Source organism: Cygnus olor, chromosome 1 (assembly GCF_009769625.2).
Source record: "Cygnus olor isolate bCygOlo1 chromosome 1, bCygOlo1.pri.v2, whole genome shotgun sequence".
In the NCBI taxonomy this organism is placed as follows: domain Eukaryota; kingdom Metazoa; phylum Chordata; class Aves; order Anseriformes; family Anatidae; genus Cygnus; species Cygnus olor.
In genome coordinates this window covers 55,797,387-55,818,255 of record NC_049169.1, presented here as the reverse complement: position 1 = coordinate 55,818,255, position 20,869 = coordinate 55,797,387, and the positions used below count along the sequence as shown (strand labels likewise).

Below are 20,869 nucleotides of genomic sequence, written 5' to 3'. Positions count from 1 at the left end.
AGCGCTGTCTCTTGCCTGGCTTTGGCTGTTTCTATCACCAGTGTCAGACCTCTCCCAGGACATCTGTAACTTTGACCACCGGGGCTTGCACCAAACGCGCCATCAAAGAGGCAACGTGTATCACGCTCCGTCCTCAGCTGCTGAACGCTGCCCCTTCCAGAGCAAAGCTGCCGGGGAGATTGTCTCCTTTGATCTGCATTCAGCGCTGGATTTGATCCCGGCAGCCAACAGGCTAATTCCACGAGTTTATTCTACAAAGCTCAATGAGAGCAGCTGGTGCCGGCAGCGTCCCTGCTGGCTTCGAGCCTGCAGGAGGCGGGGAGGGCTGGGGTAGGAGCCTGGCGCTCCGCAGAGCGAGCTGCGGATCCTCGCTGTGCTGCGGTGCTGCTGGAGACCCTGGGAAGGCTCCTCCGTGGGTGCCTGGGTGCTGTGCAGGGTTGGGGCCGGGGAGCGGAGCTGCAGGGCAGCGTTCCCCCACCTCACCAGGAGGAGAAGCACATCAGAGACAAGAGCTGCTCCCAAAATCGGGGTGATGGGGCTGGGTAAATAGAGGCAGAAACTGATCGCTCCCAGACTGCTGCATCTGGGAAACCCTGCACGGACCCAACTGGACCAACACGATGTGGCCCCAGGTGATGGCGGGCACGGGCATGCATTTCCTTCTCTCCATGGTGCCTTTCAGCTGTGGGAGCCCTGCTCCCTGCCCTGCAGCACTTGGTGCCCGAGTCACGTTGCTGCTTCCTTGGCCAGCTCTTGGTGTGCACAGAGGGCTTCAGGCAACAAGGGCGTTCTTCACGAAGGCCCTGCAAATGCCCACAGCTGCTTCCTTCAGCATCAGCAGTGTTGCAGTAACCTCTGTGAAAGAAATCGGCATCTTCTGGGGTTAAACGTGCTCTGCAAATGCTCCTGCCCAGCTGGTCCCTCCTCTGGAAAGCTTGCTGCTTATGCCAGCTGGGCAAAGAGGGCTAAGCAGGACTTTGCTGGGAGCTGAGGCAGATCTGGGTCTGCTCTAGCTTTTTTCTCCTCCACTCCCTAAAGCAACATTACGGGACAATGATGAAGCCACAGGGCAGCCCCCTGACCTCTGCCCCTTGGCTCTTGGAGCAGCTGGCTTCAGCCTCCAGGAGGTAAAGACCCCAAAAAAAGGGAGCAGGGCAAGGGATGCGGAGCAGCCCTGCATTGCCATCCCTCCCCTGCCCTCGGTCAGCCAGAGATGCTTGGATGGGGACAAATGTGCGTCTGGAGGTACGCGGGGAGCTGAGCCCTGGGGCTGTTCCTTTCTCTCCTCTTGAGCAGATTTCAGTGCCATCTGCTCTTTGCTGGCTTCGGAGGAGTCAGCCGCGTGCTTTTGTCTCCTCAGGCAAAGCCGTGCCGCGTACGTCTCCCGCCGGGCCGCGGGTGCTGCGGGGCAGCCGGCAGGGATGCACACCCTTAGCCCTGCTCCTGGGAGCTCCCGCTGCAGCAACCTGAGGTGTTTCTTTCTCTCCTTCTCCCTGCCTGTCCCTCCAAAGTTGGCACCTCCCAAGGTCACCGCTGACACCCAAGGCTGGTCCCTGGTTTTGCTCCTGAACCAAAGCAGCCTCGGCTGCTGCAGTTTGGGGATAGAAAGGGGCTGGGAAGGAACAGAGCTGGCACCTCAATGTCCTCAGATAGGCCAGCAAGTGATGCGGAGGGTCTCAGAGCCTTGTGTCTGCTCTGCCCTCCTAACACCGTACCTTCCCTCTGTCTGGATGGAGCCTGTCCCATCGCGGTGAGCCGAATCCCCACATCCAAAGGGGTTATGACCTTGGGTCTGCTCCCAGATTGCAGCAGAAGGGAGAGAAAGCAGGAGCAGGGAGCCTAGAAAAATGGAAATTGTCCCCAGCCACCCCCATGCAGCAGCGGGACACCGGTCCGGGTCCTGCTGCCCAGGGCTGGGACATCCCTGCAAGCCTGCGCTGCTGCCGGCTCTGCACAGCGCGGTTTTGGGACTCGGCTGCTGTGCTGGGCTTATCCCACGGGATGGCACTGCCTGCTCAGCTATGGGCACGGCCCCGAGCTGCCAGCAGCCGTGCATTCGGCAAATTAAACGGCGGTGGCAGATTCTGATTGACGGGTCCCCAGAGAGCAAAGTCCCTCGCTTCCTCCATCCCGGAGGGGCTGAGGAGCAGCAGGAGGAGCAGCAGCAAAGCAAAGCTGTTCCCTAGCCCAGCACTTTGCCCTTGCAGATCTCTTTCTGGGACTCAGCCCGCAGCCGTACATCCTGACCCTTTTGCAGAAGCTGACGGCTTCTTCAGTGCCGACTTTGCGCAATGTCGAGAGCCGGTGGCTGCAGAGGGCACCGAGACCTCCTCGCCTTGGCGCACGGGCCCTTGCACCCTTGCTGCTGCGCATCCGGGGTGCATGGTGCCACGGGTGGCTCCGCACCCCATCTCCTACCTCTGCACCGACCCAGAGGTTTCAACAAAGGGCAAGTGAAAGGAGGCCAGCAGGGTTTGGCGTCATTTGCACGTTGCTCCTCTCGGCGGTTGAAAACCGGCACAAGTGACAACACTCTGCCAGAACAGCTCACGTCGGCACCGGGGCCGGGTCAGGGCTGGGATTTGTCACAGGGCTCCTGTCCCCGTGGCTGCGTCCGTGGGAAGCAGCACGGCCCTTGATCCTCTGGTGGGGTCCCTCTGCTGTCGGGAGCTTGAGCTCCTCAGGCCTGTAATGGCAGCAGCAGCAGCAGGACAGCACAGCCAGGCACTCCTGGTGCTTGTAACCTCTGGGTTATATGTAGAATTATATGTAGAATAACCTCTGGGCATGCTGCTTGCTTGCTTTCACGTGGTGTTCTCCATGTGGGGCCTCCTGGCAGCAGCTGGAGGTCTCCTGGTTGTGGAGGTGGCCTGTGCTCTGCTGGGAGACTCTGAGAGAAGGCCTCTATAGAACCTGTCCTGGGCTCTGGGGGCAGGTCCCGGTCCCCATCCTGGGCTGGAGGGGAATTTTTGCCCTCTTTGGGGGATTTTGGCTCTTGGGGCACCCCACAGGACTCTCCCTGCTGCTGCCACTACTCAGGGAGGATGGGAAGAGCACACGGTAGTCAGAGCCATGCATGCCAGCAGGGGGAGGATGGTGGGACAGATCACCCAGCCGCGACCCCCTTCCAACCTTACTGTCCCCTTACGCTATGCAGGTCCTTGGCCATGCTTACAGTTTACCCTCCCTCTGCCTCCCTTCTTTACTGTGGTGGTTTTACTCGGGTGGGCGGCCGAGCTCCACCACAACCGCTCTCTCACTCCCCCTCCTCAAAGAGGAATGGGGAGAAAATACAATAAAAAGGGCTCAAGGGCTGAGATAAGGACAAGGAGATCGCACAGTAATTGTCGTGACAGGCAAAACAGACTCAGCATAGGGAGATAGTAAGATTTATTGCCTATTACTAACAAACTAGAGAAGCGAGAAACAAAGGAAAGAAACCAAAAGCACCTTCCCCCCCAACCACCCTCTTCCACCTCCTCCCCCCGAGCGATGCAGGGGAACGGGGGAATGGGGGTTATGGTCAGTCTATAGTGCTTCTTCTCCACCGCTCCTTCTCGGTCACTCTCGTCCCCTGTGCTGTGGGGTCCCTCCCATGGGATGCAGTCCTTGGTGAACTGATCCGGTGTGGGCTGCCCACAGGCAGCAGCTCTTCAAGAACTGCTCCAGATATGGGTCCGTACCATGGAGTCCATCCCTCAGGAACAAACTGCTCCAACCTGGATCCCCCACGGGCAGCAGCTCCTGCCAGGTCACTTGCTCCTGTGTGGGCTCCTCTCCACGGGCTACAGGTCTGGCCCGGAATCTGCTCCGGCAGGGGTCTTCCACAGGCCGCAGCCTCCGTCGGTGCAGGTCCACCTGCTCCACCGTGGTCTCCTCCACAGGCTGCAGCGTGGAACCCTGCTCCACCGTGGTACTCCATGGGCTGCAGGGGGACAGCCTGCTTCACCATGGTCCTCACCACAAGCCGCAGGGGACTTCTGCTCCGGCGCCTGGAGCACCTCTCCCCCTCCTTCTTCACCGACCTTGGCGCCTGCAAGGCTGTTCCTCACTCCTCTCACTCTCCCAGCTGCTGTGTCACAGCGTTTTTTTTCCCTGTCTTAAATATGCTCTCACAGAGGTGCAAAACAACATCACTTATTGGCTCAGCTCTGGTCAGCAGTGGGGCCCTTACCAAACATGGGGCAGCTTCTAGATCCTTCCCACAGAAGCCACCCCTATGGCCCCCTGCTACCAAAACCTTGCCACATAAACCCACTACATTTACCCAAACCTCTCCCCAGCAGCTGGGAGGCAGCAGGAGGGTGCCAGGTCCTCTGGAGCCAGCCCTGTGCTCAGAGAGACCCCAGAACACTTGGCTGGCCTGTCCTTGGCCAGCCTCACTCACCCGGTGGCTTTGTCATGGCAGCACCCCACACAGACCCTGTCCCCACCACTGCTCCTTCTCCATGATTGGCTTCAGCGTGTAGTTTCTGAAAGGTGAGGTTTTTTTTTGAAGGGAGCAGCTGCCTTCCTCCCCCACCAAAGTCCTCCCATACAAGTACGATGAGCGGCGTGCGCGCCTGGCGCTTGGCCTCTCCTTGTAGTCATTTGGCACAGAAAATTATCTGCAGAGAAAAGCACCAGGCTCCATACCTGGGTCTTAATTTCCTCCCTCACCAAACCATTACTACTAATTAGCGCTCCGAGGTGTTTAAACCGTTTCGACGATGCTGTTAAATGCCCTGTGCTAATTTAATCGCCAAGGAGCTGGGTTTCCCCACGCGCTGATCTCCTGCGGAAGCAAACCCAAGGCTGTCATCTACGCCGGAGAGCAGCAGCCGGCAGCCCCACCACCTCGTGCTGGTCCCCTTCCTTCTTCAGGGGACCAAATACTATAGCTGGCCTCTGTCACAGGGTGGGAGGCCTCCAGCATCCATGGTCCTCATCCGGCATAGCCAGGGACTGGGGGGAGCAAAAGGGTGGCAGGAGGAGCACCATGACCTGGGTAGGGGACAGGGCTTGCACCCACCCAAAATGTCCGTATACCCCAAGGGAAGGGGAAGATGAGGGCTCCCACCCATGCACAGGCCCTTCGCATCCAACGCAGCCCCCCTTTCAGACATGGCTTGTGACAATTAATTAGCAAATGTCTGTGAAGTGCTTTGAACGTGAAAAGTGCTGAGTCTTGCTGTTAATTGCTATCACTCAGAGGCCGGCCCTGTCTGGGGCACTGGGCAGGATTCGGCAGGACTAATTTCCAGATGTTGCCTTCCTCCTCCATTACCCCGACCTGTAAAAGCGAGGAAGAGGAGGGACGAAGCAGGGGGGAAGAAGGGAGAGCATCTTTTGTCCTTGTCCTGGGTCACCGTGCGGGACGTGGGGCTGGAGCCACGTCTCCCCACTGCCAGGCTTGCAGGGGGAGCAGGCAGGGGCCTCCACCGGGATGGCGGCCACATCCCGTCCCGCTTTGCCGCCTCCCCCCTCCCCGCCAGTGCCCTCATTCTGTGTGGGAAGGGTCCCCCGGGAGGAGCCAAAATGGGGCGGCGGGCGGAGGGAGCAGCGTGATGCCTGGGGGGGACCAGGGGCTCACTTGGAGATCTGGGGAGGAGATAGGGAAGGCCTGCAATGAGCCCGGCCTCGTGGCCTCTTTTCAAGGCCAGACGAAGGCATGGCCGGGGTTTACCTGGGCTCGCTCCACAAGCAAGTTGGCAAAGCCACCTCCTCTTGCTGCGTCCGCACTCGGGGCGAAAGCATCTGCGGTAGTTGACCCTGTTGCTGGTTTTCCAGGTGCTCTTCCAGCGCAGTGGGATGTTTTCCTCTCCAAGTTCCCCACCCTCCACCCCCAAGAAATCCACTTAAACGAGGACCAAGTTATAAAAAAAAAAAATCTTTATTTCATGTACCAGGATTTTTTTTTTGTCATTTTCTCTTTTTAAAATTTTTTTTCTTTTTAACAGTCTGAAAAAAACCCACAAAAGAAAGAAAATGGAGGTCGGTTTTCTTGTACTGCTTTGAGCTGGACATGAGCAATATCCTTGGAAAAAGGCTTCCCTGCCAGCCCTCGTCCCTTCCCATCCCTTGCATGGGGGGTTCCTGCGCTCGGCCCCCGCCTCCCCCTGTGAATGCTCCCCTGCTCCATGGAGGCTTTGGGTTTAATCCCAAACATCCCCCCACCCCCAATGCCACAGTCTGGGACACCGAGCTTCGCTCATCCCCGTATACCAGGGGGGTCATTTGAATTTTTTACCGCTTTATTTATTTTTAAGAGGAGGGGGTTTCAGCAGGGCTCTGGACACCCACCTGCTCCCCTCGCCCTGCCAGCCCGCATCGGGGGCTGAAGCTGAAGTATTTGGGGGCGATGGGGTGGGGTCAAGATGTTTTTAAGCAGAAACCCCACTGGGAGCCGAAGCGGGAGCCTGCCAGGCTCCTGAAACTGGAGCAGCAGGGACGGGAACAGAAAAAAGAAAAAAGAAAAAAGAAAAAAAAAAAGCTAAAAACCAAAAAGTCGAAAAAGTGGGTCTGAGCTGCCCCAGGGCTCGGCGCACCCATCCTGTGCACCGTGCTGCTTTGGGGGGGGCGGGGAGCAGCCCCCAGGGGTCCCCTCCCCACAGTTCCCTCCCCCCATACCCCCTGTCAGGGTGTACCAATTCCCTTTTAATTCAGCTGAATCCAGCCAGGATAGCGGGGGCCCAAATGGCCGCGGTGAAAGGGACCCCCCATGCGGGAGAGATGGGTGTCCAGGGGTCCTGGGGGGTGAGCTGACCACATTTTGGGCCCAGGGAGCCTCCGAGCATTCACAGGGGGGTGTGTGTGTGTGCCCCCCGCCCCACAGCAGCCCTCGGGGATGGGCTCTGGTGCCCCCATGCAGCAGCACAGTGAGTGGTGGGAGCCCCGCACCCCCTCCCGGCCCCCCACCCCGTGGCCCCCCACGCCCACCCCCGCTGCCCGCTTTGTTTTTTCACAGTTTAAAGCTGGAGAAAATAAAAATGAAAAGAAAAACAAAAATACTATCTGTTTCTCTTGCAAGTAAATCCACTTATTATATTTACATTTATTTATAGTTGCTGTTTTATTAAAAAAATTGCCACTTTTTTTTTAAGAAACCTTTTTTTGTCTTTTTTTTTTTTCTTTTTTCTTTTGTCATTGCGTGTCTCTGCTTTTTGCACTGTCACTGCTGACCCCAGGGTCCCCAGGGCTGGGGTGGCCCCTGGGGACCCCCAGGGACACTGCGGGCGGTGACTCGGTGGCAGCTCCTGCGCTCCTGGGGACAGCGGCCACCCTTACCCCTGGGGACCCGCAAGGGACAAGCGGCTCCCCAGGGTCCCAGGGGGACTGAGCGGGCTGTGGTTGCCCCCCCTGGCACCCCAGGGTCCCCCGCAACCCTTGGGAGTCCCAGGACAGGGGAGTTGCTGCCAGTCCAGCCCCCCCTTGCTCCCCCAGGAGCCTGCGTTGGGATAAAGTAAGTGGGAAACAAACCATAAAATTAATGACCCCCCACCCCCAAAATCCAAAGAGCTGCCTCCTCCTTCTCCCACTTGGTTTATTGTCGTTTGCTATTTCTTGGTTCCCTTTTATATTTTTTTTTAAATCTGTTTTTATTAAATGTTAAAATAATGGTACATGGGAAATCATGCATTTTCTTTTAAATTTATTTCTATTTTTTAAATCTCTCTCAGTTTTAAAGTTTTTCTTTTTTTTTCTTTTTCTTTTTCTTTTTTTTTTAAAGATTTTTTTCACTGTTGTTCCTTTCCTCGCGTTTCCTTTTTTTTTTGTTTGCTCGCTTGTTTCTTTGTTTGTTTTTTGTTTTGTTCGCGTGCTTGTTTGTCTGCTTATCTGTTTGCTCATCGGCCGTTCTTTTTATTTTTTTTGTTTCCGCGTGTGTTTTTTTTTTTATTTTTTTTTAAACTTTTATATATATATTTTTTTTGCGATTGGAAGGGCCCCACCCCAGGGGCGCTCGCGCCTCCTCCTCCTCCCCACCCCGCCGCCCCCTGCCCTCGCCCCCCACCCGCCCCCCGTCCCACCCGCCATCCTCCTGCCTCCTCCTGCCCCGCTTCCAGCTCCTGGCGACGGCTTCATACCGGGGTGGTCCGGCGGTTGGCTGTGTTGGTGTGGATAGAGTCCTTGTTCTCCTTCTGGATACAGTTGTGAACCTGGAGGAAGCTGTTATCCCTGTCGGAGTTGTAGGTAGCGGTGGGGGTGGTGGTGGCCTTCAGCGGGTCCCTGCTCAGGGTGTACATCGAGATCTCTGTTGATGGGAGGGTGTTGAACCCTTTGATCCCGACGGGAGAGGCATCCCTGGAGTGTGAAGGCTCAGTGGAGCGGGAGCTGGAGCGGCTGCGTCTCTGGTAGCGGTACCGGTAGCTGGGGATGCGGGTGATGGCGGAGGACTGGAGGTAGTCCGTGGCGCGAGCGTTGGCGCGCAGCTGTTTGTGCCGGTCTATGAACATGTGGACGGCCAGCACTCCCACCATCTCAGCTATAATGAAGGACAGGGCCCCAAAGTAGAAGGACCAGCCGTAGGAGTAGCTGTTCTTCTTGGAGTCGCTCTTCGAGGGGTCTCCAGCGTTGGCTGATATGTATACGATGATGCCAATTATATTACTCAGACCTGAGAGAGAGGCGGCCATCAGGAGGACAATGTGGCAAGAATGACCCGGGGAGGGGGTAATGGGGGTCCCCAGCCTCCCCACTACTGATGGGCTTCACCACAGCTTTCCTCAGGCATGATCCTGCTCCTGCATCCCTGCACCGCTCTCCCATGCCAGTCCCAAAAAGCCACCAGACATGGGGACACCCTCTCCCCACCACGGTCTCATGTACGGAGAGGTTTCCTCGGAGGTTGTTGTCTGCACCCCTAGGAATGCTCATCAGGGCTGGGAAATACAGCCCACCCGTGCCCCAGAACCCGTCCCGTGCATGTCCCGTTACCTGCAGACACGAAGAAGATGCCGGCACTAAGGATGATGTTGTGTCGGGTTTTGTAGAACTCGCTGGCTGCAATGCAGAGTCCACCCATGAAAAGCAGAATCACACTCAGGATCGGAAAAATACTAGAGGCTCTAACAGCCCCTGTGGAGGAGAGAGGGAGAGGGACAGAGATAACAGTGCACGTGTCAGAGAGAGGAAACGGGGGTGAGGAGGCAGCATGGGGCGAAGGGGGACCGGAGGGCGCGAGTGCGTTTTGTAGGTGCGGGGACAATGAGGGGAGTAATTCAGGAGGGAGTAAAAAGGGGGAGAGAGAGGAGAGAAAGTGTGCCATAGGAAGAGAGCAGTTGCAAGCAGCTCTCGCTGAAGTTGTTGTGGCTGGAGCAGGGAGATGGAGGCTGGTGGAGCTGGGGGCCTCCCCTCGCTGCCTGCCTCCCGCCTTCTCCCCGGCTTTTGGTGGGACCGTGGGTGGAGGAGAGCCCTGGCACTGATGCTGCTCAAGCCTGTTTGTCAAAGAGCATCAGCCCCACTGCATCCTACAGCACCACTAGGTCTCAAAACATCCCCGAAATGCACCATCCTCTCAGGGGAAGAGACTTTTTCAGGGCTGGGAAGCAGCTCCTGGTGCCGTGTGCTGCTCTGCAGCTGCAGTGAGGGCTGAGGAGCAAAACTCCAAGCCCTGCGTGCCGGCACACAGGGCTTTATCCTGGTGATTAAACAACTGGGCTCTTTCCAGAGGACAGGGATGGGTGCATGTGTGCCAGCTCCCACACACACGCGCGCCATCGGTCGATACAGAAGAGCTCAGCCAGCAGAGGGCAATGGCACAGATGCACGCAGATGCTCGCACAGGCATGCACGATGTACCCCAGAGCTTTGGGGGGACTTGCACGTATTTGGGCAGTCTGCATCAGTTTGTGTTGCTGATATCCTTATTTTTTATGACGGAGGTTTTCCTTCCTCCCTTCCCAAGAGAAAATAAGCTGTGAAGTGTGAAATGAAGCCTTGCTTGGTAAAGAAAGGTATCAGACACACTGGTGCAATTCTGCTTGTGGAGCAGAGATTTGGAAGAGGGATGAAAGCCAATCCCTCCTTGCCTACAAGAATGAACCTTACCGATGTTACTTTTCATGATGCAAGGAGAGATTGTGCTTCAAGGACCCTGCTGGTGTCGGGGTCCCACCAGGCAGACAAAATAGGCTTTTTGTGGGGGGCCCTAGCCCCCTGCCTGCACATAGGGAATGGAAAAGACAGGGAGAAAACCTCTCTTGCTTGCTTTCCAGTTCTGCCTGGCTGTGTTTCAGGGAATAGGCGAGTGATAATAACCTTCTTAATAGCTTCTGGAAGGCAAGGCAGGATTCGACAAGGCGAAGCTAAATGGCGGTGAGCAAATATCAAGCAGACATCCTCTGTTCGGAGGGTTTCTAGAGGGATGCTCACAACCCCACCCTGACCTCATCGGTTTTAATTGGGTCTGAATTCTGAAATTCCCATCTGCTGGGAGAACTCAAGTTGCTGGCTGACATGGGGAGCTGCAGGCACCATGTGAAGGGTGAGGGCAGCTCCTGCCTCCTGCCCCTCTGGAAGACCATGCAAGCAAGAGAGGGGCAGGATCTCATCCGGTCTTCTGGGATCCTTGGGGCTAAAGAGAAGAGGATTTATGATGGTGTTTGGATACTCCCTCATAGCATCTGATTGTTTTCTAAGTCAGATTCCTCCTAGCAAAGAAGCACAGAGATGCTGCTGCTTCCTCTCTAACTGGTGTTTAATTTCCAGAAACATAAGACACCTTCTGTAGATGGCTGGCAGGCATAAAGTCTAAGCCCTTCTAGATTGACCATGGACCCTTTCCCACAATTATGCTGGTCCTCCAATCAAAGGAATCACCTAGTTTGATAATAATGAATACCTTCCCAGCTGCTCATGTCAGTACCTCCAGGCATCACGGGTGCAGAGCACCCGAGGACCCCAATTTAGCAGTAGTCCTGAGAAGAGGCTGTTCGGTGACATCCCTGTCCAGCCGGGGCTAAGGCAGGAGAAGCCCCACTTCCCTCAGGAGTGACCCAAGGAGTCCTTAACTGACCAGCCAAATCCCCATTTGAACCCAGTTCTTACATGAAAAGGGTTCTGCCCTGGGGACACTGGGGACTGGTCCTGACAGTTTTTGCCTTCAGACCTTCTTCCGTCTGAGGGAACGGATCCCTCCTCTTGGGATGCTTGCCCCCTTCCCCCAGCTCTCCCTTCTGAAGTGCAGTGGATGCTTGCAGCTTCCTCGCTCCCAAACGACTGTGCAAAAGCAGATTTGTCCTTGGAGGCAGCCTGCACAGCTGCTGTGCCAAAACAGATCACAGCCGAGCCTCCTGCTCCACCATGCAGGGACCACACAGCCATGAAGAGACCAAGGCTGAGGAAAGGCAATCTCCCCAGGTTATTTACAATAACAGTGGGCAAAGGAGCGTTTGAGAAACCAAGAGGAAGCAGCATAAGAGCCTTCTCTTTTCACATACAAATGAGCTTTCCAGAGCCTAAATTATCTCTCTCATCTCTGCCGCAGGGCTGGGCCTCCACAGCTGGCTTCCAGCACACCTGGCAGACAAGGAGCAGTTCTGAGAGGCTGCAGGCCTTTGGAGACCTCTGGTGCTTCACCTTGGGGGGTCAAAAGCTCTTGGCTCAGGTTCCTGAAGGGAGAAGATCTCATGTTGTCAGAGGACATTGAGCTTGCAGGGAGAGGAACGGAGAGTGGGGTGGGGACACAGGAGGAGATTTCAGCCGAGCTTAAGGAAGAGCAAGCTCTGCTCCCAGGGTGGGAGGAAATGGCGGCTTGCCATGGGCCTGCTCTGCAGGCAAGTGGTGTCTGGGGACAGGAGGCACATAGAGAGAAATGGGTGCTCCTCAGACACAGTCCAGGGAATTTCTTAAATCTGATGCAACCGGAGTATCAGCCAAGGGACTATAACCTTGCTCTGCATTAGGTGGGTGCACACATTTGGCATTCAAAGTGGGGATGCGGAGGGGAGTGCTGGTGGTCCTGTGCCCAAGCTCTGGGTGCAGAACCAGCTGCAACCATGACCTGCACTGGGGCATAGCCCCTGAACCCACTCCATGTCCCCAGGTGGCTTGTGCATTGGAGAGGGCTTCAGAGAGCGTTGTTGTCATGTGTCAGGCTGTGCTCTGCATCTCTTTGATGAATTTGGGTTAAAAGACTCCAGATGTCTTTCATAATTGGTTGCCATTAATAAAAATATGCCATTGGTTGTCACAACGAGTTAGAAACAGCAGGTCCCAGGGAGGTGAGAGTGGAGACAGCCGGGGGAGATGCAGAGGCTCAGGGGCATGGAGGGGCCCTGCCCACCCCTCGCAGCCATCGCTCCCCCGGCTCCCCCAAGCCCCTCAGGGCCCAGAGTTACATTGCATTGCCTTCAGAGAGCAAAAGGCATCCGACGCTAGCACCTACAAGCAGTTGCAATGGAAAGGGCGCGTGGACTTACGGAGGAAATATTCTGCTGTATCGGCTTCATAATCTGCATCCTCAGGGAAGTGATCGATTTGCTTACACAGACCTTTAAAATTCCCTAGGGAACAAGAGAGAAAAAAAAGAACAAATGAGAACACCAGAAACCTCCGTGAAGGAACAACTGCCCTCTGCATTGCTCTTTACACCCTCCCTTCCTTTCTCCCAGGCAGCACCCGCGTTCATGTATCGACCACCAGATGCTCTCCTCTCATGCTCATACATAGATCTCCCTCTTATTCACACAGGATGGATGCAAACTTGTGTACACCCAGCGCTGCATCCCTTGCTTGGTGGCGGGCAGCACTGAAGACCTTGGCCACAGATAGACAGGAGTTGGCTGCCCGTCTCTGCAGGGGGTGGAACAGGGGTTGCAGGTTGGGTTAAGCGGCAAAGCACGCGGGTTAATATCCCTTCAGTTAGCATCCACTGGTGCAACTTCGGGTATTTGTGTAGCTATAGAAAAGCCCACTCTCCATTTGAATTTCACCTGGCGTGGCCTCGGTGGATTCCAGCAGTGCTGCATACAGCGGGCTGATTGTGTTTGTGCGGAGAAGTGTTTGTTTTTCTCAGCTGTGAATTTGCTATACCTATTCATTTCACTGGTGGGATATATTCCATTGTTCCAGTGTTGTACGAGAAGAACAAAAGCTCCTAATCTACTTTCCCCATATGACTGCTTGTTTTGTGTACCTTTACCAGGCCTCCTCTTGTGTCCTCTCACAGATTAAGCCTGCAAGAAGCTTGGCACGAGTGTGTGGGTGCAGCTCTGTAGCCAAGCACCCCGTGCACTGCGGGAGTCAAATCTACCTTAGATGAGAAGCTGGGCCGGTCACCTGAAGATTCACCAGTCTGATTTCCATACAGGGTCTTCTCTGAGCCTCTCTGCTTCTGTGGGTACCCTCTTTCACACACTCCATGACCAGCAAAGCCCTCCCACCAAGCCAGAGAGATCTGGCCAGTCCTTCATCGTCTGGGATTTCTACAAGTTTCTTATTTTCACCATTCTTGTCGTTCTCCTCTTGAAATCAGCAATACTGCTCGAGAATGGTGATCATCAAGCGTCGTCAGCATCACGACCACTGGTTGACCAGCCACTGGTTGACTAGTATCTTGAGGTATCAGGTTGTTCATGTTGGGACAGGGGTGGCTGTTTGGAAAGGAGGGATGCAGTGTCCACATGTGGTGCGTGGCTGGGCATGGTGGTCCCATGGGTCCCCTAACTGGGGACAGATGGTTTGGGTTAGAAGGGACCTTAAAGATCACCCAGTTCCAACCCCTGCCATGGGCAGGGACACCTCCCACCAGAGCAGGTTGCTCAAAGCCCCATCCAGCCTGGCCTTGAACACCTGCAGGGATGGGGCATCCACAGTTCTCTGGACAATCTGTTCCAGTGCTTCTCCACCCTCATAGTAAAGAATTTCTTCCTAATATCTACCCTAAACCTACCCTCTTTTAGTTTAAAGCCATTGCCTCTTGTCCTAACACTATGCTCCCTGATAAAGAGATCATTCCCTGATCTCTCAGGTATTTGGGTCTATCTGCAAGAGGGACCAAGCACAAAGGGTTGCCCCTGGGTTTTTCTCCAGGCCAGGCCTTGCTGAAGTCAGGTTTGGGATGCTCTGGGAGGATACACTGAGCAGATAGCTGTAGATCTGCTGGGTCAACCCCCAGGCTCGGCTCTTCTGTGTCCTGTTGGCTTGTGTCTGGTACTTCTGAGATACCCATTGCCTTTAACTGCTAGTTCAAAGAGCTTCCGTGAAGAGGCTAGACGCAACGGAGAGGAGTGTGTGTAAGAGGTAAGTAACAGGAAAAGAAAGTAGGAGCAAAGCCTCTCTGTAGACCTCTGAAGTGTTGTTCCCACAATGAACCTGTGGGCTGTGAAAGGAGGTTATTAATCACCCTTCCCCAGCGCAGTTACTTTGTCCAAGTGTCTGCCTCTCAGCCATGGCTCTCCTGGAAGGAAAGCTTCACAGCCAAGCAGATTTCCCTGCCACACTCCCACCTGCTACTTGCCCACACAGTACCAGCAAGGAGGGCAGATACAGAGTGTGGCACAGCTAGCTGGAGGCTCAGGTGCTCAGACAAGGTGAGGTGACATGCAGGCTCTTTGAAAACTTGCTCCTGGTGCTGGATGTCCCATGGGTGTTACAGAAGTGGCTCAGCAGGGTGCTTGGTCATTGGGGTGTCCAACCCCAGCTTGTTTAAAATGCTGTGGCACTGAGGAGCTGCTCTTCATCACAGACCAATGTGCTGCTCTGGACTGGTCCACCTCCTGGTTCAGTCCTGCTGGTGCGTTGAGGGCAGGGTGGACAGTGCTGGTCCCACCGTAGCTGCTGCTTTGTGTGTGATACCAGCACAGAGCGCCGTGGCTCTGGATGACAGCAGTTTGTCTGTACTACCACAGCCTCTTCTCCAATGCCTCCTAGCTCATATGGGCGATGGATGGAGAAAGGATGTAGAATTTAGGTCATTAATGCAGTGACTGGGAATAGGAGAGAACAAGATTCATTTTCTGCTCTGCCACAGGCGTGCTGCTAAAGCCATTTCTTATCTCTGCCTTGGAGGCCCACCTTGTGAGACAGGGGAACAGCACTGCTCTGTATGACATGCTATGGGGATGCACTCCAGAGGGCACGGCGTGGCTGCACGGGTGCTGGGGGCTGAGCAAGTGCTCAGGGTGCTCTGGGGATCCAGGAGTTGGACTCGATGATCCTTGTGGGTCCCTTCCAACTCAGATATTCTATGATTCTAGGCTAAGTGGTGGCAGCTCAGAAAAGAGCCTCAGCATGGAGAAGTCACTTCTGGCACCAAGGTGGCTCAGCAATTCTCTCATGGACATCCATGGCCTGCTGGGATAGTGGGACAGCCTCCCCAGCACCTGTGCCGGTGGAAAAACATCAGCCCTGCGTGGGGAGGGGGATGAGGCTTCTCAGTAGTATTTAGGAGGTCTGATACAAGGCCCTTCTATTCCATTCATTTGCAGAGACCGGGAGGGAAGAGCCATGTGCCACACTACAGCTCCTGAGCAGGAGCACATCGTTATTTGGAAACCCCACTTGACACACCACTGTGGGGCTCCTTGGGGCAGCCTGATTTGGGATGTGCAAAGCAACCAAGCTCTGACTTGTCTCAGGAATGAAAAGCTGAATATGCCTGGGTCCATGGAAAATACCCCTAATCCTAGCCCTCAGCCTTCTGACACGACAGCAAGATACCAGAGCAGCCCCCAAATCCCCTGGGTGTTATCGTGAGTCCTTCAGTGAGATCCCCAGCGCTTGCCTGTCACCTGCCTGAGCTTTGGGAAGCTTAGGAGCAGAGACAGCACGTTGGGCTGTGACCTGCCGTACTGCCAAGAGGGGCCGAATGTCTAAGGTGCACAGACATCAGCTTTGACTGAGCTTTTAGTTTCAGAGACCTCCTCCGATGCAGCCAGGCCATCGTTTGGGTACACGCTGTCTATCCAGGGCAGCTGGCAGCCACCGGCTCTGCTGCAGCGTGAGCCGGACCAAGTTACCCCCGATGAGAGCCCGGCTCGGTGCTGTTGATGGCACGGTTTATTTTTGTGCCGCTTTGTGCAGCCCTGGCTGTTTCAGAAGTCTTGCCTGCCTGCAGAGCGCAATCCACTGGCAAATAGTAAGTTCCAAAGAATACAAAGCTGCTCCCTTCCTGCAGGGCAGGGAGCGCTTTTAAATGGCCAGGACTGTACATCTGAAAACTGGGAGCCAGAGGGAGAGGAAGAGACATCCAAAAGGAGAGAAGCAGACAAAGAGGGAAGAGAACAGAAAGACCTGTTTTCCCAGAATGATTTGTGATATTTCCATTTATGGGAAAAAGCAATCCACTGAAAGCTTTCCTCTAGCCTCCCTCTCTAATTTAGCAGAGGTTTTGGCATGGTGGCTTCTGGAGAAATAAATAAAGTGGCTGGATATAGCTGTTGTCTCTAAAAGCTCGGAACGACGGCGCGGTGTTAGCCAAGGATTCAGCACCTCTTGCTGCCACATGCTTCCTGTATCATTTTAGCAAGTCACTTAACCCCTCTCTTCTGTCACCGACAGTGGGAATAATGGTATTTCCCTGCCTCGGGGAAACAGCCTGAGGATATTTGTATTAAAATCATGAAGGTGATCAGACACTGGAGTCATTTAGGCCAGATAATTCTCCCCACCTTCCAGTTCAAATGTAACGTGCTCCTCCTTGATGTGACCTTCTCTCAAATAAATGCTGAGGCTGTGCCCATGTGAAAGACCTCCCAAATCCACCCTTGTGATTCCTGCCTTAGAAGTAAACCTTACTGCAGATTAAACTGATACTTGGTATTTACCTGTGAAACAAATGCATGAAATGACCCATGAAGGGCAGGTGGACAGTCAAAAAGCAAAAACATTTCTTTCTGCTCCAGGTCCCCATTTCTGAGCTGAGTCCCTTTGGTGCCAGGTGGTGAAGCTCAGAGCCAGCCTTCAGGCTGGGAGGACAAGCTCCAGAGCTGTATGGCAAAGTGTTGGCATGCCTGACACATATTGGCAAAGGATTTCCAAACCAGGAGTGGAAGTTTGTCGTCACCATCCAGAAATGATGCTAGTGATGCTGACTCTCTGGTTGATGATGCTCAACCCGACAATAGCTTCAAGAGGAAGGAGTGAGGTTTCATGATGTGCCAAGAGAAGCACAGGAAACACCCTTTAAAGGCATTTTGACTCAGATCCACCCTTCCAAGGAGGAAGCACACAAAAGCATTCATCATTTGGGAAGATTTGGAGCTGGTGAAGAGTGCAGTGGCAGGGAGCAGAGAGAGTGCTCATGGGCATCTGCTTTTACATGCCTGTGCTGATGCACCCTAAAGAAAAGCCAGTTTCCCCAAAGTGCTCTCTATCTCCCTAGGATGGCAACTTATGAAAATTAGGCCATCTGTTCACATGTCTCAGTATGGATTTAAAGGCCTTGGTTACAGGTTGTAGGGTTATACATGAGGGATGGTCATTTTGAGGGATAGGGGCTTGAGGAGGTGCTGCTCTAGCAGCTCTGACCCTGCGCAGCAGCAGGTGATGCTGTGCCAGTGGCAATGCCTTTTGATTCAGGTGGGTAGCTTTAAGTCCAAAGAACCCAGAGCTCTTCTCCTTAGGGACAGAGGAGCTTTCTACTATGAGGTGAAACTCAGTGGGGCGGCAAGTGGGGTCTGCAGGGTTCGCATCTGGAGAAATAGCAGAGATCCCATGAGGACAAAGGGCCATCCGAAATCTTGCCACCTTCCCATATAGCTGCAACGTGCCTGCTTTGATGTGGCCTCCTCCAAAATAAACATGCAGCAGTGCATATGTTAAAAAAAAAAAAAAGAAAAAAAGAACACAAACAAAACCCTAGCAACATAACCAGTATGTTGCATACATAATTCTCTCCCTGGGGAGAGGATAAAAGAACAAACCACATGTGACTGATATCAAGCCCCATCACTTAATGTGCCACTGGAAATCATTCAGATATTGTGGTGAAGAAGACTGTAAAAGGACTGATGCAAAATAGAAATTGATCTTATAGTTATGAAAGAATATCCCCCCTGCCTACAAGGGAGAACCATTATACCAGCTCTCCTCGACGTGTTATTAATAATCATGTTTATTACAGCTGTTGCTAAGGATCAGATAATAACGGGGTTTTACTGCAGCAAAAATGGTACAAACACTGCCTTACAGTGCCTTGATGAGCCCGAAGGAAGGGCTATATCGCAGCGCATTAACCATGACCAAAGCTACAGCAGTGAACGGCCTGACAGTACCAATTCCGGCGAGATGACTTTGGTCGGGAGGCGGTTAATAGAAAGAAAAATGTGGACGTCGCTGGGCAAGGGACAGAAAGGTGGGAGACATCAGCACTGGGGAGGAGAGGGTGAGTGGTGCCCTGGCCTTGCAGCCTCCTCCTGGGGCAGCAGCCTCCCTGCATCCCCGCCCTGCAGCTCCATCCTCCGCTGCCCCCCGGCTGGCTCACGCTCTGCCACATAGTGCAGCAGTAGCAAAAGCAGTTATTAAGATTATCCGAAGATTTACGTTTATAAACACCCTCTTGTTACAGGGTTGTAACTTTCAAAAATATCCGCGGCGGCGTTGCTTGGAATTTCCCGAGCTTTGTTGCAGGCAGAGAGGGGGGTTGGCTGGGGAAGCTGTGCAAAGGCTCTGGAAGGCGTTTTGGTGCAAAGACAAATCCGGCACGCTTGAGCTTTACAAGCTGAAGCATTGCGGGTGGCTGGTTTTCAGGCACTGCTAGACATCTGTCCAAGTTACAAATTAAAAACCTCAACACAGCAATAAGAAAAGTCATTCAAAAATCCTTCTTTTGCATACATCCAGTACAAACATCTCCCCTGGTAAGCTATTGACTCTATTTTCTAGATGCTGCCAGAATCAAACCTGAGCTGAATTTCTTCTGAAAACAGTACTAAACACAAAAATGTAGTAGGCTTATCTAAAGCTACGGATGTTTTCTCCTCCTAATGTTGTATTTCTTACATTTCCCAGCTGCGATGGGTTTCTGGAACTGAAAATAGTTTTACTTCTACATACATAACAAATGCATGTTGTGATTTCATATATACACATCAATGAAAGTGTTTGTGTTTTTCTTACTGATATTTTCCCGTGTGGTTCGATGGATGTGTAAAGCACTGACGAGACCTCTGATTCCTCAGCAGAGAGGTTAGGAACTATTTCTGCAGCCGTGAGAGTGTCTGGTGCACAAAACAATGTGAACTTTCATGCGTACAAGCCCTGTCACAGAGTTTTCAAGGCACGTCAGCTGAGCCAGTAAAAGCTATTACCTCTGCCTTGCAAGAAGAGGCAGAACTGGTGTGTGAATGAACTGGGAATCAGAAAAGAGATTGAGAAAAGGGTTTGTAAATAGTTGTGCTCAGATGTTGCAGTGTGATGTTGGGGTTTAGCCACCCTGGAGCACAGCCGGAGAGATGGAGCTGCTGGAGTGAGGGTGGAAGAGTGAAGGCAGAAGATGATCAGGGCATGGAGAGAACTCCTGACAAAACAGAAAGGGCAAGTGAAAGAAATCAAGATATTCCGGATGGATAAAAACAAAAACAAAAACAAAAACAAAAACAAACAACCAACAAACCACCAAACTGGCAATTTGTAGCAAGAACATTTGTGTGTGTGTGGAAAACGAGTCAAATGTGACACTACAACTGCGAGCCGAGTGACAGGAAGGGTGATGCAATTATCTGCAGTGAGAGAGAAATGATGTGCATAAGGTGTGGGAGGAGAGGAGCTGCTCCACCGCTACCACAGGCAATCCCAGGCTGCGGCGGCACATCCAGATGTCAGAGGAAGGGAGATACTAATGGAAGCCTGGAGGGAAAAGGGTGGATGGGATGAAGGGAGAATTTACGAGCTGTTGCTTCTTTTCTTTTTCTTTTTTTTTTTTCTTTTTTTTCTTTTTCCTTTTCCTATCATGGCAGCAATATTGTAACTAGGACAGGTTTTGCATACAGGGTTACAACATCAAACTCTCTGAAACAAGAGCATGTAAACACTGTCCCAGCTGTTGGGGATGTAGGGACTGAACAACCCCAAACTTGAGCTTGAAGACTCAGAGCTCAGCTGGGCTGGGTCCTCCACAGAAGCACTCAGAGGATATCCTTGTGGCAGAAAATTTGTAATTCAACTCATCTGGTTGGGTTGCATTTTTTTTTTTCCTCCCCAAAACTGTGGTGCTGATCTCTGAGAGTACATCAGAGAACAGGGCCAGGCTCACCCGGGCGGGTCATGTTTTGGGTGGGTAGTGAGACCATAGCTCTAGGGGCGATTGGAAGTCATGGTGCACAGGCATGGATGCTTGCAGTTGCAGTGCTGTGGTCAGAAGGCTTTCTGAAAGCCATTTCCTTAGTCATTTTCAAATTACCAAGGAGGAAAAAAGGCAACTCAAATCTTTCACCTCCAACCTTAGCTGCATTTGTCTCTGACATATCCTGCTGGTTCTACAGGGAGAGGCTGTCCTCGGTTAAACTGGTGCAAACCCAGTGTGACCCTGAGCTGTACCTTCAGCTGATATGGTCACAACCAAGCAAGGAACTAGGCTCACAGCTGGCAATTAACTTATGAAGTATGTGGTGTGCTTTAGGGTCCTTCAGAATGAAAAGTGCTGTATAAAAATTAGTTATTAATAATAAAAATACCCGAGTACCCCAGGGAAATAATCCAGAGAATGGAGAAAGGCAAGGACAGTAATAGGTTTTGCTCCATCCTGCCTGTCTCCTGCCCCTTCCCCTCCAAGGCTCGGACACACAGGGGAAGGGTGAGACCCCATCCCACTTATTTAGCAAATTGTTTCTTTAATGACCTCAGGGTGAGAACTGGGGGACTGTCTGTATTGCAAGAATTGGGCTGAGTGGCTTCACCAGGGTTGGAAAACCTGTTTTATCTCTTCCAGCCTAGAAGACAAGTGTGGAGA

The 20,869-nt window shown here is 53.2% G+C and overlaps 1 protein-coding gene across 2 annotated transcripts in view; it reads right to left on the bottom strand.

The window, feature by feature from the left end:
• Positions 1-7,746: 7,746 nt before the first annotated feature.
• The window catches only part of CACNG2 (calcium voltage-gated channel auxiliary subunit gamma 2), a 48,628-nt gene continuing 35,505 nt past the window's right edge, over positions 7,747-20,869 (bottom strand). Inside the window, exons 3-5 of one of the 2 annotated variants that reach the window (XM_040544849.1) lie at positions 12,399-12,482; positions 8,914-9,054; positions 7,747-8,593 (exon numbers count right to left, since the gene is read on the bottom strand). In XM_040544849.1, coding sequence (XP_040400783.1) covers positions 8,058-8,593; positions 8,914-9,054; positions 12,399-12,482 — 761 coding nt within the window. In that variant the 3' untranslated portion in view covers positions 7,747-8,057. The remainder of the gene's footprint in view (positions 8,594-8,913; positions 9,055-12,398; positions 12,483-20,869) is intronic. The other variant, XM_040544847.1, reaches the window with a different exon arrangement.